Source organism: Protopterus annectens, chromosome 17.part0 (assembly GCF_019279795.1).
Source record: "Protopterus annectens isolate FY-2018-M chromosome 17.part0, PAN1.0, whole genome shotgun sequence".
Classification (NCBI taxonomy): domain Eukaryota; kingdom Metazoa; phylum Chordata; order Ceratodontiformes; family Protopteridae; genus Protopterus; species Protopterus annectens.
The window spans coordinates 741195418-741213160 of NC_056751.1; the positions used below are offsets into that span (position 1 = coordinate 741195418).

The window sequence follows — 17743 nt, forward strand, 5'->3', positions numbered from 1 at the left end:
ACTGTGGTGAGGGTGCAGGGTTCAAATCTATTAATCCACTCTTTGTGCATTCTTTTTTTAACTTTTATTTATTTATTTTTCATTATATCATTGGTCTCCAGTGGTGGTACAGGGGACGAATATCCTTGGTGGGGAGTGCAGAGTTGTAATTCCTTTTATTACTTTTAAGGCACACTTGTTGTACTATCCCTGGTGTCCAGTGGTTCTCAGCACTATTTTTTTTTGCATTTTTCATTAAGTGCCTTTAAGAGATGCCATATAGAGTATCCCTGCTGTCTTGTGTTTGCCACTTATTCCTGTTATGTGTAAGTGAGATTATTGTATGACACATTATTCTTAGTGTTTAACATACCCCTGCCCACATCTGTAGGATTATCACTCGTGCCTAGCGCCCCCCCAGCCCATATCTGTATGGTTATGCCTAGTGATTAATGGTTCTTCCTGACACAAGTCTGAAGGATTATCCCTGGTAGTGGTCCTACCGATGTAAGGCAGGCTCTGATTGTTAGTCTAGGGTTGTGTGGAAATATGACAGCCACCCCAAACTCCCACACACATTCACACTTTCATTAGCTACACACACACACACACACACACACACACACACACACACACACACACACACACACACACACACACACACAAAACTCACTCCCCACCTGATGGCAGTCACACACACACTCACCCATTCACCTGTACACACATGCAGGTACTGATTAAGCTTCCTACTGCTACATCCCAGGAAGACAAGCACTCGTATATAAATGTACACATATACAGCCCTTCACGTACACACACACACACACACACACACACACACACACACACACACACACACACACACACACACACACACACACACAAAACTCACTCCCCACCTGATGGCAGTCACACACACACTCACCCATTCACCTGTACACACATGCAGGTACTGATTAAGCTTCCTACTGCTACATCCCAGGAAGACAAGCACTCGTATATAGATGTACACATATACAGCCCTTCACGTACACACACACACACACACACACACACACACACACACACACACACACACACACACACACAGCCCCTAACACTACCTGATCACTAGACTCCCCAGCACTTAACTCTATGGTGATGATGGCCATGTTTATTGCTGTATGCAGCAAGGAATGGCTGTGCTACTTTACACATCAGAGTGATTCCAAGAATCGCTTGGCTGTGTAAATGTCTTACAGCAGCCATTCCCTGGATAGAGCACATGGCTAATTAGCATATGCCTATCCACCAGGCTGCCTCATTGGCATTTAGCACAGCTGTGGAGACAGTCCATCATGGTGCTGAAGTATATCTCTTGGTATCCTTTCTGAATTGGTCCCAATGTGGTCATTAATACAAATAAATACTATAAAGAATAAATGGAAGTCATTTGTGGGTAGGGTGCAATGAATGCCACCTTCTGCAGAATGGCATAGCATAGTGATGTTATGACCTTTCTGATGGTTTTCTTGCTCATGTTTTGATAAACTACAGCAATGAATGAATGTATTTTGACTTTCTGTGTCCACAGTGAGGCAGGACTGTGGCTGAGTTGCATGTGGTGACATGGGCGATATGAGAGCATAACCTCTTTCACATCGTCTTTTAGACAGGATAGTTGTGCACAGGGGATGGTCTTTAGGAGGAAAGCATTCTTAGGCAGCAGTGTGATTCTGCCGTTGGAGGCTTCTGCCTCCTCGCTGGCCCCAAACATGGGTCAGAATTAATCCGAAGGAGGCTAGTCAGATTCAGTAGACTCCGTGGATAAGAACAGGCCATGAGAGTAGCTGATGACCAGCTGTAGAGAGCCAAAAATGCCAAAAAAACTCGAATTATGTTCCTTCACTGTTCTGATTCTTACTTTTTATTTCTTTCAACATAAATTGAAGGTGTAGAAAGCATTGCTTATTTATAGCTTTAGTGTTTTGTTAACTTTACATTGAATTGTATATTTCCGAATAATATTGACTGCTACTGTGTAAAAACTTTTATTTTTTTACTGATGGATGTTTATTTAAGGAGGCTTTCCCTTAAGGTCCCCACTGAAAGTGAACACTGCCTAGTAGGACCAGTGCCGTCAGCAAACACAAATAACCAAATAAATAACTAAAAGATGCCCAAACTGTGTCTGTAAATTGAAAGCCTGCTGTGGTATAAATGGAGGCATCTCAGATTTTAGTTATAGAGACTGAGCAGGTGCCATCTGTACTGGGTAGATGATGATGATGATGATGGTATACTTCCTCACGGTATGAAATGTTAGGGGTACAATGGGGGGGTCTACAATTAGAGGTCCATATGAGGAAGAGGGGGATGATAGATCATTTTCATTATTTAATTTTCATCAGTGAAACTAAAAACAGATAACCAAAGTCAATGTTTTTCTAATCAGGTCATACTGCCAGAGAGGTTAGCTGCCAATGCGCTACATGAGTGGAAAGCAGCGGTATATTCGGCTCCTGCAATGCCATTTTATGTGAGCCTGGGAGAGAGGGGCGAAGTCTCAAAGAATGGCAAAGCAGTATTTTCATTTGTACCCTACGGGTTGCAGGACTCTGGTAGACTGACACAGGCCACTACTCCTGCTGTAACAGCCTGCACCAGAGCACTGAGTACTCTCAGAACATTTACATAAGGGGTTGTATGTGCTATAAAAAGCACACAGGATGAGTCACAAGTGTATTTTTATTTTAATAAAACTACTGTCACTGGCAGAATCAGCAGCACCTATATCCCTACTGGAACAGCTGGACACTTCTATTGCCATTACAAATTAGAGTATGTATGTGCTTCCTCTGTGTGTGTGTGTGTGTGTGTGTGTGTGTGTTTTGCTTGAAAGTCTGCACATGTTTGTGTACGTGCATGTGGGGAGGGGGCATAACATTTTTTTTTCATTAACTATATTTGCTATTTTCAGGGCATCTTTCTTTATTTCAGAGATTGATTTTGGCATACTGGACTGACTGTGGCATGTTGGTCCTCTAGGACTGCCATTTACTGACGAGTGGTAATAGGGTTTAGGCACCATTTGATTTTATCAGATTGGATGTCTATAGTGTCTGACAGTGCCTATGAACAGTGGATGAGACACTATTTCTGTGTTTCGTAACATCACTTCCAAAATCATCAGGAGCTTAAGATAAAGCCCTGAACTCATGGGAACTTGTGGGTAACACATCAGTCACATTCAAGAAATGACCTTTATGTTCATGGATGGGCAATGAAACTTTGTAATAATAATAATAATAATATTAATAATAATACAAAACTTTGCACTCAGTGTTGAAAAAGGTACTGTAATGCCATGTTATGACTCCTTAACCATAAATACCATAATAAGGTGGCCATCTCTAAACTAACATTTTAGATAATTACTTATTTTATTTTAAACATTTCAAATGATGTAGAGAATAACTGTTATACTAGACATAACATTTTTTCTCCTGTCTAACGTTTGAACTGACATCACTTTTAATAGCATTGTACAGTCTGTGTCATTTTTGATAGTTTGGAACAGATTATCAAAAATGCAAAAAAAAGCCAAAATGGCAATGCCAATTGCATTACATTTTGGGATGTACAGTACTGCTCTCTATGCTACAGAAATAGCTACCTGTGTAAAATAATACAAATCCTCTGAAATGAAAACTGCACAGATCCACATAATCATAAACAGTGAAATACACAGAACATAGAAAAGCCTACACAACTGCAGTTTAGGGTAACAGTGACGTTCATGCGTGACCAACATCGTAGCACAGAGATGTGGTACTACTAGGTACCAGGGTAGTACGCCGGGGGGGGGGGTAAGTACATGGTATGCCTATAGTCCTATAGTCTTGGCAAACAAAGATTTTATAACAGTCCTAGATACCAGGGTAGTAAGCTGGGGGGTAAGTACATGGTACTCCTATAGTCTTGGGAAACAAAGATTTTATAACAGTTCTTGGTACCAGGGTAGTAAGCCGGTGGGGGGAGCAGAAAGTCAGTGCACAGATCACTGTTCCTGTGGCAAGAATATCTGGAGATGTGTTTATAGTCAGGGGTGCAGTTCTAGGCAGTGGCTGAGTGGGGTATCTCTCCCATAAGTACTGGATTGCCACTGGCCCTTGCCTGCCAAGGAACATGCAGTGTTCATAGAATGGAAGCATATCCATGTTATGTAGCCAAAGCCTAGCATGCATTACATGGCATTTAGTGACCAGCAAGGGGCTGTATAGTGTCTACAAAATGTGGTTGAGGCCACAGGATCACTGCACTCCTAGCATGAATAGCACGGTGTGGCTGGAAGTGGTGCAGATGCTTCAGGTAGGGTGGGGACTAAGATGGTCTTGTGGATGCAATAAACACAGGTGTAGCACTAGGACCACAATAAACACAGGCGTAGCACTAGGACCACAATAAACACAGGCATAGCACTAGAACCACAATAAACACAGGTGTAGCACTAGGACCACAATAAACACAGGTGTAGCACTAGAACCACAATAAACACAGGTGTAGCACTAGGACCACAATAAACACAGGCGTAGCACTAGCACCACAATAAACACAGGTGTAGCACTAGGACCACAATAAACACAGGCATAGCACTAGGACCACAATAAACACAGGCATAGCACTAGAACCACAATAAACACAGGCATAGCACTAGGACCACAATAAACACAGGCATAGCACTAGAACCACAATAAACACAGGTGTAGCACTAGGACCACAATAAACACAGGCATAACACTAGAACCACAATAAACACAGGCATAGCACTAGAACCACAATAAACACAGGTGTAGCACTAGGACCACAATAAACACAGGCATAGCACTAGAACCACAATAAACACAGGCATAGCACTAGAACAACAATAAACACAGGCATAGCACTAGAACCACAATAAACACAGGTGTAGCACTAGGACCACAATAAACACAGGTGTAGCACTAGGACCACAATAAACACAGGCGTAGCACTAGAACCACAATAAACACAGGCATAGCACTAGGACCACAATAAACACAGGCATAGCACTAGAACCACAATAAACACAGGCATAGCACTAGAACCAAACAAAACACAGGTGTAGCACTAGGACCACAATAAACACAGGCATAGCACTAGAACCACAATAAACACAGGTGTAGCACTAGGACCACAATAAACACAGGCGTAGCACTCCAGCAACTATTTATAAGCAAAAATAAAGTGCAGAACAATGGTCTATGATCACGAACTCTGGTAATTAAAACACATAAGATTTAGCGCTTCTGTCCTTCACTGGGGACTTCATCAGAATAACACCATTTAAGACATCATATCCTTATGCAACCATCCATTACTTAATCATCTGCTCTTTTCAAAGAGACAAGACGCCAAAAATATAATATAGTTATCATGCACACTATTTGAGGTATTAAAATTTATTTTTTGCAGCTCATGACTTTAAAACAGGTTGCATGAAAATATTTTTGTTTAATCCTAGGGGAGTGACAGCATTTAATCTGAGCTGCCATAACAATTCTCTATATCGCAAAAAATTTCCCTCTCTACATCCCAAGGGTTTTTTCTGTTTTCTCAATGTTCCCAAAATAGAAGTTGCTATATTCTTTAAATGCATCTGCATGTTTAGCAAGAGCATTACTGGCAATTTTCTTTAGAATATCATAATTATGCTCATATATTCTCTTCCCTAATGTTCTTCCCATTTTCCCGATATAAAACCTTTCATATCCAGAACATTTTGCTAAATACACAACTCCCAATGTGGCACAATTCCCTACCTTAGTACATATTTTGGAGCCTTCAGAGCCCATATCATTATTGACATTAATAATGCTTCTTCCAAAATAAATGGGCACTGCTTGAAGAACTCACATTTTGAGGTTGCCTCTTTCTTAGCATCCCCCCTTACATATTTCTTAGGTATCTTCAAAAGTTTCTTAAAATTGGATAGGGTCTTGTGGATGAATACTGGCTCATTTCCAAGGATTCTATAAATATCTTCCATTTCTTGGAGGTAGGATCTCTAAATCATTTTTTTTTGTCCTGCAACTCCTTAGGAAGGAAGAACACCATATTGTAGTATGTAGCTTTCTTTTTATTTTATTATGGCTGGTGCCATGCCCTTCAGTGCTATGTTCAGGAGCAAAACAAAAAAAAAGGAATGTTCTCTGATTTGGTGCTCCTTCATAGGAGATGTACCAAATTCTAATGCTCTACACTCTTCACAAAAAAAAAAAGAAAGAAAACTGTCTGTTTCTTCTTTCTTAAGGAGTAATGTCAGGTCCGTAATGCCTTCATACTCTACGTGCAAGAAAAAAATAAAAATAATAAAAAAAAATAAATAAAACGAAAGATACTTACTATAAGCCACTTTGTGGATGCATGCTGGCTTCCAGTAGCAGTTGGTTAGTTACATCAAAACATTCCCAACCCACATTGCAGTGTAGGTGGTCACCTGAAAGGGACTGTATGGACTGACTACTAGAATTTGTCCTGTCCAGAAGGTATTACTAATGAGGCGATTAATGAAGTGCCCTGATGAAGAGTCTGAGGGTGTCCAGAAATAATGACCACATGACGAATGTTAAATGAAGGTGTGAAATCATTACAGTGGGCTATTCCATATAATAATAAATGGGGCTTCTGAGTTTAAAACTGATTTTGATTTTTTTCTATAGGATTGTTTTGAACATGAACCATGCTCATTCTTGAAATTATCTTTAACTGCAACAAATTCATTAGGCCACATAACTCATAAATGTAATAACCTCTTTGCTCATGGCGTCAGTCTCCATTTGTGTCCCTTTCAGAAACATCTGGTTTACATCCTATCAGATGTCGTACTTTCATACATTTTTGTGTTTACATGTCATAGGTTATAGCTTCTCCTTTCAAACATGCATGGTACTTTGTTGCTGGTACCAATCACAACAGGCCAATAACCTTTATGTATGCTCAAACATGTGCACATACATACGCAACTGCAGATGTACATGCTAGCAAACACTTCTGCTGAGAGTTTAAATCCTTCTTACCCATTATCCTTTTCATATTTTTAGGTGGATAACTCATCACTGACTGGTGAATCAGAGCCTCAGACTCGGTCAACAGAGTTCACCCATGAAAACCCACTGGAAACACGAAATATCTGCTTCTTCTCAACAAACTGTGTGGAAGGTAACAATCTGTTCATTTTATTCTTCACTCATCAGTTGGTTCAGTAAATAAGATGTTAGTGTATTTGTTTTGGTCAGTATAATTAAAAATGGTTTAGTAATGTTGTTGCTAAAATACATAACTGCAACACCAGGCAACATAGTTGCCCTTTCCTGTAGAAAGTATTCAAATGTAAACCTAGCTTTGAGTATCAAAAACCATAAGTAAGGCAACATTTTCAGTACGATAGTATTAGATGTGTCAGATACTGTTGGTGTGTTTGTTTCTATGTATGTGCACTTGTATGTTGGTGCATACACCAGGGCTGGCCTTAGGATGAAATGGCACCCTAGGTGAAGGTCTTCATGGTGCCCCCTGCCACCTGGTGCCTCTGGGGGTCCCCTTCAAATGGTCGACATTTCACAATGTCGACATTCATATGGCCAAGACCATATGATCAACATTTGAAATGTCGACCATGGGGAACTGGCATCTCCCTACAGTGCGGAATGGAAAGATTTCCACTCCCGCACTGTAGTGCGATCTCGGAGTTGGTATATTTAAGTTCCGGGGGTTGTGGGGGGAAGAGCCCCCCTGCTAGCAGTGTTAAGGTAAGTTTGTTTTGTTTTTTTATGTTCTACTTGTATGGTCGACATTTCAAATGTCGATCATATGGTCTCGGCGGTATGAATTTCAACATTGTGAAATGTCGACCATATCAAGTAGACCCACCTCTGGACCCCCATCCTGGCCTAACCAGACTATCTCATTATTTTTTCACAGTTTGTTTTACTCTTCACTTCTTTTCTGCATTCAACACAAAAATGGTACCTACATTACTGTCTAGACATTAACAAAATATGTTTGAAATAGTTCACTCTTCTCCCTCTTCCTCACAATCCAAACTCATAGTTTGCCACATACTCACACACTATCAATGAGTTGAAAAATGAAAACATTTATTTAAAGAATATATTAAATGTATTGTTTAAGTGGTGGTGCTGCGGTAGCGTTGTCGCCTCACAGTAAGAAGTTGTCCTGTTCGATTCTCAGCTAGAGCGTCTTCTGTCTGGAGACATGCGTGAATGGGCGTACCTTCGTTTAAGGTTGTGCGTCAGAGCTGGCAACTCGGCGCGTAAAAATCTACTGCCAATCATTAGCAGACCGGAGTTCCGCTGTGGCGACCCCTAACCGGGAAAAGCCGAAAGACACAACATTAAATGTATTGTTTAAAAGCATTTATGTTAGAGACTTGAAACCGTAAGCATTTATTAAAACAATCAGTTTAAACTGACCTTTACTGTCTGGCAGACGTACGACTGAGTCAAGTCTCCATTATTTCCTCATCTTCCTCCAGTTCTTTAAAAGTTGCTCATCAACCCCCTGCAGATACCTTTCTCTCTCCATCACCATTCCTCCCTTCTTTCCTCCAGTCACTGTTTCCGTTATATCCCGTTACTCCATCATTGCTGTGTGCAGGAACCTTTCCTCATTCTTGTGAAGTACTCCCTTCCTGTGTCAGTCTCAAACCATATAACATTCCTGTCTTTGCAGGCGCACCCTTCCCACAGATATATGTTTTTATTGTTCATGTTCATGTCTTCATCCTCTGAACATCCACCTCCTTTGCCATTTCTCACCTGATCTTTTATGCTGTGTCTCCACCATTATTTGGACTCGCACTTTGCCTGTCAGCACACTCAGTTTCTATGCCTTGTTGGCTTTCCTTCCACCGTACAAATCAACCTTCCAGATTTTTCCAGAATGCCCCTGATTTTTCCTCCTACTTTTCCCCTGCCCTGTCCTTGGTAAAATGTTTGATTTCTGATCAAGGATTGCAATCTAATGGTAGACATTTGAGTTTCTTATTTTTTACGGTTCAGAAAAAATAAGAAAACCTGTCATTGTATTAACTTTTTAAGCGAATTAGGGGAATAATATTTAAAGATTGTCCATGATTTTGTCCCTTTGTCACCTCATTATTTTTGGTTTTGTCCAGAATTCTTGAGCAAAGAAGTTGAAAGATATGCTTTCCACATAATTTATTCACTTTCCTCATTGGTTTGCTGGTAAGAATACAGGTTATTTATTTAAACTTTATCCACTTCCCGATCGAGTCGCTGGATCCTAAATAATAATCCTTTCATACTTTTTGGTAAACTCAGCACCTCCGCTTGTTTGCCTTGTTACTCTCATTGACTTTTCGCAGTCTGACTCCCTGTCATGGCACTTGATACTCAGTGTACTTATTAATTCTGAACACTTGATAATGACCCAGAAGGACCCAGTGTTCACTTCTCTTGTACCCATCACACAATTAGTCATAGCTGCAGAGTAGTGATACCATGAGCTGGTAATATGAGATTGGCTAAGGCAAAGCTTTATTGTGATTTAAAAGGGCCATTCAGAATTTTGTGGTACCCTTCTCCTTGTAAAACTAACTTTGGTATTTCCTGGCAAATAATGGGCATTTTAAAAGTTATGGTGCAAATTTACAAATGAAAATTATTCACTACCACAAAGAATGCTTTGCTGATGATTCCAAAAGTATGAACATATGACTATATAACTGCTAAAATGACACATTGGGGCCATCAGCCGAATATTCTTCTGCTGTAATAAAGCAGTAATTTTCATTTGTAACTTGGTACCTTCATTGGGGCTATAAGATGAGTTTTCTTTCATGGTCACTAACGTTATTAGGAGCTGACACTGGTAAGTCAGTAACAGCCACATTACAATAGTAAATTAAGCCGTTGAATTAAAAAAAACATGATAATAAAATAAGGTAGCAGCTATATGCCTGTACAGAAGTTGAGGTCAGTAAGAGTTCCCGAACATACAGACAGCAGTTTTAAATGCATTACAAAATCTTACTTAAAAAAATCTTAATACGCTGTTTAATTATTTTTGAGAATCACAGTTTTTATGGAAAATTATATTGTATTTGTAATGCTTTAAGCTAAAACAAGGGCAGCAAGTTGGACCTGCAAAACAAGGTGAGAAATTAATTGAATTATTTTATTTCTCTGGAATGTTTCATACCATGCAAACATACATTTGGAGCTCCATTACCAAATACATATGAGTCCATTAAAATAGTTAAAAAATCAATATTAAGGAAATGCAGACTGATAACATTAAAAGCGTTTTAGCTAATATTGCTGTGGATGGAAGTTAACTGGGAGATGACTAAATGTATCTTCTCCTTGAGTGTGTGAGACAGAAGTACAATTACATTATGGAACCTGAAATATTCTTAAATTAAAATGGAAGAAATGAAAGCAACTTACAGGCAAACCATACCATACTATTTAACTGATAAACCAGAAGACAAACCTTTGCATTCATGCACTCACTATGTGATCTCCTAACCAATATAATAATGTACTGAATCATGCATGAGCAAACACTCATGGTTAAACATACTGTTTAACAATGCTGTAGCTGATTTATTTGCTGCCTGGTGCCATGCTCTTCAGTGTCAGGTGCAGGAGCAAAAAAAAAAAAACACTGATCTGGTGCTCCTACATAGGAGATGTACCAAGTTCTAATGCTCTACATACATACAACAAAAAATGTAAACTGCCCCTTTCTTCTTTCTTAAGGAGTAGTGCCAGGTTGCTAATGCCTTTATACTCTATGTGCAAGAAAAAAAAATGCAAAAATGAAAAGAAAGATACTTACTATCACAACTGGCGGGACAGTGGTCCAGTGGTTAACACTGTCGCCTCACAGCAAGAGGTGATCCATCTTGCTGTTTTAAAAATAGTAACTCTCCACTAAACCTTAACTTTTTAAACAGGTAAAACTCAAGTTACCTACTTTCACATCTAACTTCTCTAGTGCACACTGCAGAGTTTATTCTTTTCAATCTTACCTTTAAGCATCCCTGTGACTAGCACTTTCTCTAATACCTGCTAGAAAGCACTAGGAAGCCTTAAACTCATACAAACACTGAACTCTCCTTGTTAACAAGGAGAAATTAATAGTAGGCACTAAACAGCCTATAATTGCAAAGTACCTTGCTAAGGAAACAGCTCCTATACTTTACAAAGAAAAAAAAAAAAAAAAAGCAGCCCCAAACCAAGCATGTCCAAGGGTCAGCGTCCGGTGATTTCTCCTGTCCACCTGGTGAATCTGGGCATACTGGGGCAATGCAGCAATTGCCTCATGTACACAGACAACCCTCTCCTCCTACCACCCAACACTACAACCTGTGAGAGATGCACTTACATAGCCAAAATGGAAGCAAAGCTCTCTCCACCCAAGATTGTGCTAAACAGTCAAGAGGAGAAGGTTAACACCCACACTACATCTCAAGCAACACATAGCCCTTCTAAACCCGCACCACCAACACCCACATATAGCAACACTAAATCCACATATGCAGAGGCCCTTAACTGTAACCTGCCCAAGCAACAAAGACCTCTGAAGCTGAAACGCAAACAAACACCAATCACAACCAATGTGTCACATAGTTCACAACACCAGTGTGCCACCCAGCAACAGCCCCTAAGGCAAGACAATGTACCTAACACTTTAGTCATAGGTGACTCTATAGTCCGCACACTGATGTCCCTCTCACCAGGTTGAATAAGGAGAAAATTACAGTCAGCTGCCTGTCGGGTGCCAGGATCCGCCACATAACGCATGCACTCAAGTCACTCCACAACAAGTACAAATATGACTCTGTCATTGTCCATGTTGGAGTGAATGACTTGAGACGCACCTCCCTGGACTACATGAAAAGAGACATGGAAGAGCTCTCGGATCATGTGGCCCAGGCAGGTATGACCCTAGCCCTGAGTAGCATCCTGCCTTCGCCCAGAATGATACCACAATATAAGGATAAAATGATTGACTTCAACAATTGGCTAAGCTTATGGTGTCATTCAAAGGGGATCCAATATCTGTCTGCCTGGGATGACATGATTGACAGACCACGATGCTTTGCCAGAGATGGTCTGCACCTGTCGCCCTGGGATTCAGGTTACTGGCTAAGGCTCTTGCCACCCCTATAGTGCCTTTTTTAGGCAAACTTCAAAGGACAAAACCACCACCGTAACAGGTACAAGCATGCAAAATCTGAAGGTAATGCTACTCAATGCTAGAAGTCTAAACCTCAAAATGCACTCTCTCGAGGCACTCCTAAAAATGGAGAACATCGATATCTGTGCAGTAACTGAGACCTGGTTCAAGGCTCCAGAGAGCACCCCTGCAATACCAGGCTACAACTCTTACCACACTTTTCGCCACCAAACCAGGACCGAAACACTAAAGGTGGAGGAGTGTCAATATTCACCAAGGATATTCACACCACCAGGCTAGTTGGCCAACACAATGTGTCTGAAATTCTCCAAGTGCAACTAACACTAGGTAAGACTGCAATCCAAATTGTAGCTTGCTACAGATCCCCCACCATACCCCAAGATTCTCACTACACCTTTCTAAACATACTGGAAAATATTAAGATAGAACCAAACACCCTAATACTGGGTGATTTTAACTACCCTGCCATTAACTGGGAAAACTACTCATGTCCCAACACCTTTAAAGAACGGTTCTTGGAATTCATAAATTCCAATGCCCTGGATCAACTAATCCGTAGTCCCACCAGGGGCTCCAATATCCTAGACCTGGTCATTACCAACATGGGAAATCAATGCTCCATACCTATGGTCACCCCTTCGTTAGTCAGGTCTGACCATAAGCTAATCACCCTTAACATCCACATCCCACCCCAACCCCCCAGTAAAGAAACCACCATAAAAAACTTCTCCAAAGCCAATTTCATGCTACTCAAGTCAGAAGTGACAAACTTCATAACACCCATGCAGATGGGAACTGAAAGTTCAACTGCTGAATCCTACACTAAGGCACTGTACGAGCACATCCACTCATGCATGAATCGTGCCATCCCAAATAGAACCAAAATGCTCTCATCCAAAAAAAGGAAGCCAATCTGGTGGTCCCCTGCCATAAACAAACTTTACAACAAAAGGAAGAAACTTTTTCAGAAAAGAGGAAAATCCCAGGATGCAAAAAACTCCCTTACTAGCCTCAGTAAGAAACTGAGATGCCTCATAAAATCCTCCAAAGCTAGTTACGAAAATAAAATTGCCAAAGATTCCAAAGACAACCACAAAGCATTCTATAACTATGTCAAGAATCTAAATGGCAATGCTCAGATCTGCTCTGAGCTAAAACAGAATGGCATTAAATATACTGATCCAAAGGATATTGCCAATATCCTGGCAGATCGATTCAGTGCCAACTTCACCCCTCTCACCCCTAAATGGCCCATCTCAATACCAGAAGATTGCCAAATTCCAGTAATAACGGCCACACAGGTACAAAACGCATTCTCTAAAGCCAAGAATACAGCATCCATGGGACCAGATGACATCCCGGCTGTGTACTACATGAACTACAATATGAACTGGCACCTCACCTAAGTGTCATGTTTAATCATAGCCTCACCTCAGGTTTCATGCCCACTGAGTGGCAGAGCTACAGTTATCCCAATCCACAAGGGGATCCACCTTGGATCCCGGAAACTACCGTCCCATCAGTCTGACAAGCCTTATCTGCAAGGCCATGGAGCGTATTATCATGGAACTTATAAACAAAGACATTGGCAACCTTCAAACACTGGACCCCACCCAGTTTGGGTTTGTGAAGGGCCGATCTTGTCTCCTGAACCTGATTGACTTCTTTGAATCAGTCTCCAGAGCCATGGACAAGGGTAAGGTGGTCCACACAGCCTATCTAGACCTTGCCAAGGCCTTTGACACCATCCCCACTCTGGAATCATAGATAAACTTACTAAGTTGGGCATTAATCCCTATGTCACCCAATGGGTTGCTAAATGGCTTACTGATAGAACCCACACTGTAAAAGAAGCCGACTCCAAATCCAGCTCCAGACAAGTGACAAGTGGAGTACCTCAGGGTTCAGTCCTGGGGCAGCTCTTGTTTGGCATCTACTTCTCTGAAGTACAGGTCAACACTAAGGGACTCTGGCTAACAAAGTTTGCAGATGACTGCAAACTGGGAGCCATTATTGAATCCCCAAATGATGTGGATACTCTACAAAAGGGCCTTACAGAAACAGATGCTTGGTGCCAGAGCCATGGGCTCAAGCTCAATGCCAAGAAATGTATTGTTATCCCTTTGGGAAAAACATGTATCCATGAATTACCATATAGGTGGCAGTACACTAAACACAGAAAGCGTGATAAGTGACTTACGGACACAGGTGGACAGTGGTCTCACCTTCGATAACCACATCGCCACAACAGTCAGGAAATCCTTCTATGTGGCACACCTCATCACGAAGGGCTTTTCATCCAGAAAAAGGAGGTCATTGTCCCACTCTACTCATCCCTCATTAGACCCATTATAGAATACAATGCCCATTTGGTATGTACCTCTCAAGACATCTGCAACAACTGGAAAGGCCTCAGAAATACCTCACTAAAAGAATCACAGGCCTAAAGCAGATGCCCTATGCTGACCACCTTAAAAAAACTCCAGCTATACTCTGTCGCATATCGTCTACTCAGAGGCGATCTCTGCTTAACATACAAGGCCATGTCAAACCCAGAGCTGTTGGACATGCTACACTTAAAGAAATCCCAATCCCTCAGAGCTACACGCTCCAGGGATCTAAACCTTGTCATCACAATAAACAAAACATGCTGGAGGGATAGGTTCCTGACCCAGAGACTCCCCAGACTCTGGAATAGATTGCCCATACATGTCAAGCAGAGTGCCTCTTTGGACCTCTTCAAGAGGAACCTTGACGATTGGATGGGAGAAAGGAAATTCACCCCAGGGATCACGTCAGTCGCCCTGCTAGACAGGGGTCCAGGAAAGTAAATAGCGTGGGAAGAAATAGCCAGGGAATTGTTATGGCTAGGCTTGTATAGGCCCTAGGGCTGATAGCCTAGTACCAACCTATGAACCTATGAACCTATGAAGGTTCTCCAGTTCGATTCTCGTCTGGGGTGCCTTCTGTGCGGAGTTTGTTTGTTCTCCCTGCATTCGCGTGGATTTCCTCCGGGTACTCCACTTTCCTCCCACATTCTAAAGACATGCGTCTGGAGCATTTCTCCGTGGGCCTCCAGTGAAAACAGGATCTGTGGAACTTAGTCGGACTTTCCCGGTCAACAAATGTTAAATAAAAAAATAAATAAAAAAATAAATAAATACTACAATATGGTGTTCTTCCTTCCTAAGGAGTTGCAAGACAAAAAAAAAGTTGATCTAGTGATCCTGCTCCCAACATGTTGCACCTAGGGAAGATGCTCCCTTTGCCCCACCCTAGCTACACTTCTTTTGTTTAACGGTCAGGGAACACCTTGGTTCCAAGATTACTGAGGAGTATAAAATAGCATTTTTCAGATATGCTGTGATCTTACTGTTGATGTTCTATTTAAGGGGTGTGAAGGCTGATGAAGTTTTTTTAATTGTTTTGATGTAAGTGTATTTTTTATTTATTTTTATCTTTTGTTGGTTGGGTTAGTACCACTAGACCAGTATCTTTATTTCAGGAGAGACTCAAAGTGATAGTCATACTGACTAGGGGAAGTCTGAAAAGGGCACTGGGAAAATTCCCCTAATCTTTTCCCGTACGAGAATGCTGTTGAATGCGACACTTCCTCTTCCTGGTCAGAGCATGAGGGCAGCTTGGAGCCAGAAGAAATTATGGAGCCAAGCAAAGAAGTAAAAGAGTATAGATTCATAAGGTAATGGTTACTCACTCATTTTGGATGAAAGAAAGAAGATGAATGTGGTCGAGAATGGTAGTATTGAGTTAAAAGCATGCAAGCCTTTAAGGGAGAAGTCAGCAGCCAGTGATGATGTGAAAGCAGTCCAGATTTCACAGGAGTTTCATATGGTGGTGGAAGGAGAAAGGGAAGCAGTACCAGTGATAAATTAGGAGGATTTATTCTCGCAGAAACTATTCGGGGAAGAGGATTCAGCACAAGCGTGTGTTGTTACACAGAAGGGTTGCGGGATCAATTACTTATGGAATTAGCAGATATAAGTGATCCAGAAAGTGGCAAATATGTTTTCTGGGGTGAAATCATGGACATAATACAGTGAGAGGATTGTCAGTGAGCAGAACCAGCAGTGGAGAAGTTGGATGCAGAAATGGTGAAGATTGGAGCACAGAAAGAGCAAGAAGAGAAGAAAGATTCTATGAGTAGAAAAACTAAGTCATTTAAAGTAAGAATAGAAAAGAGAGGATGCTGAGCTTGACAGATACAAGGTATGGGATCAAATAATTGTACCTTTTGGAACTAAAGCAAATGAGGTAAGAACTTTTATACATATAAATAAAGAGACTTACTGAATTTGGAAAATTAATGGAGACGTTTATAGGAGAGTATGCAAAAAAGACCGTTGTCCTTGGAATCAGTATGTCTCAAGGACTTTTTTCAGAGAAACAAAAAAAAGGTTCATATACAACTTAGAAACGAAGTAGAGAAAGAGACTTTGAGAGGACATTTACTGAAAATATGCAAAGACGTACTAGAAATCTCAAAAACGTACATGATAACAGAGGTTTATGGACTGGGGCGTGGAACTGTCTTGTCATTTTAAATGTAGAAAATGAGAAGATTGCGCACGTTCCTAGAATTATAAACGCTGAACGGGGGAAATGCATAGTGAGATGTTTAGGGCAACCGAAAACTTGTTGTCTTTGTGGTAAATCGCATCACTTGATTAGCAGTTGTGAAAAGAGAAAATGTTATATATGGGGAATTAGGGCAAGCTATGAAGACGTGTGAGTTAAAATGTTATAAATGTAAGAAGGTAGGTCATTTAGGTGTCGAATGTAAGGAGATAGCAGCAGAGAATATGCATACTCTGAATGTAAGAGGCAAGGGGCTAAACACTTAGAGGTAGAGTGGTAAACTATAGATGCACACGTTGATCTAATACAGACAGGCTAAATGTAAGAAGGTAGGTCATTTAGGTGTCGAATGTAAGGAGATAGCAGCAGACAATATGTATACTCTGAATGTAAGAGATAAGGGCCTAAACACTTAGAGGTAGAGTGGTAAACTATAGATGCACACGTTGATTTAATACAGACAGGCATTTCAGAAAGTGAACAAGAGAAGCAAGAATTTGATAATCACAAAAGTAGCATTAGAAGCAGAAGGTTCAGATGTTAGTGATATAGAAGACATAAAATGGAAGGTAGTTAAACAAAAATGAAGCTCTACTGGTAAAAGAGTAAAGGAAAAAAATATTGAAGGTCATAGTAAAGTAAAAAGAAAGGAAAGGGATAACAAATAAATAAGACATTACTACTTGTAAAATTTTAGCAATAAATGTTAATAGCTTAGTGGTATAGTCTATAATAAACAAGTTAAAATTATGAGAATAGTAGAAAATTACATAGAAGAGCTATTTAAATGAAAAAAAAAACATACAAACACATACAAAAACTTTGCTAGAATCTCCTTGTGTTCCGATTGAGTGTGCTTCTCAGCTGATAAGTATATTTTTTGGCACTTTTTAACTGTTCAGAGTTGAATAAAACAATA

The 17743-nt window shown here is 40.6% G+C and overlaps 1 protein-coding gene across 4 annotated transcripts in view; it reads left to right on the plus strand.

Moving 5' to 3' along the window:
• LOC122791847 (sodium/potassium-transporting ATPase subunit alpha-2) overlaps nt 1–17743 on the plus strand; it is an 833979-nt gene that overhangs the window by 480200 nt on the left and 336036 nt on the right. For all 4 annotated transcript variants that reach the window (XM_044059821.1, XM_044059822.1, XM_044059820.1 and 1 more), the window contains exon 7: nt 7080–7197. In XM_044059821.1, the coding sequence (XP_043915756.1) occupies nt 7080–7197 (118 nt within the window). The remainder of the gene's footprint in view (nt 1–7079; nt 7198–17743) is intronic.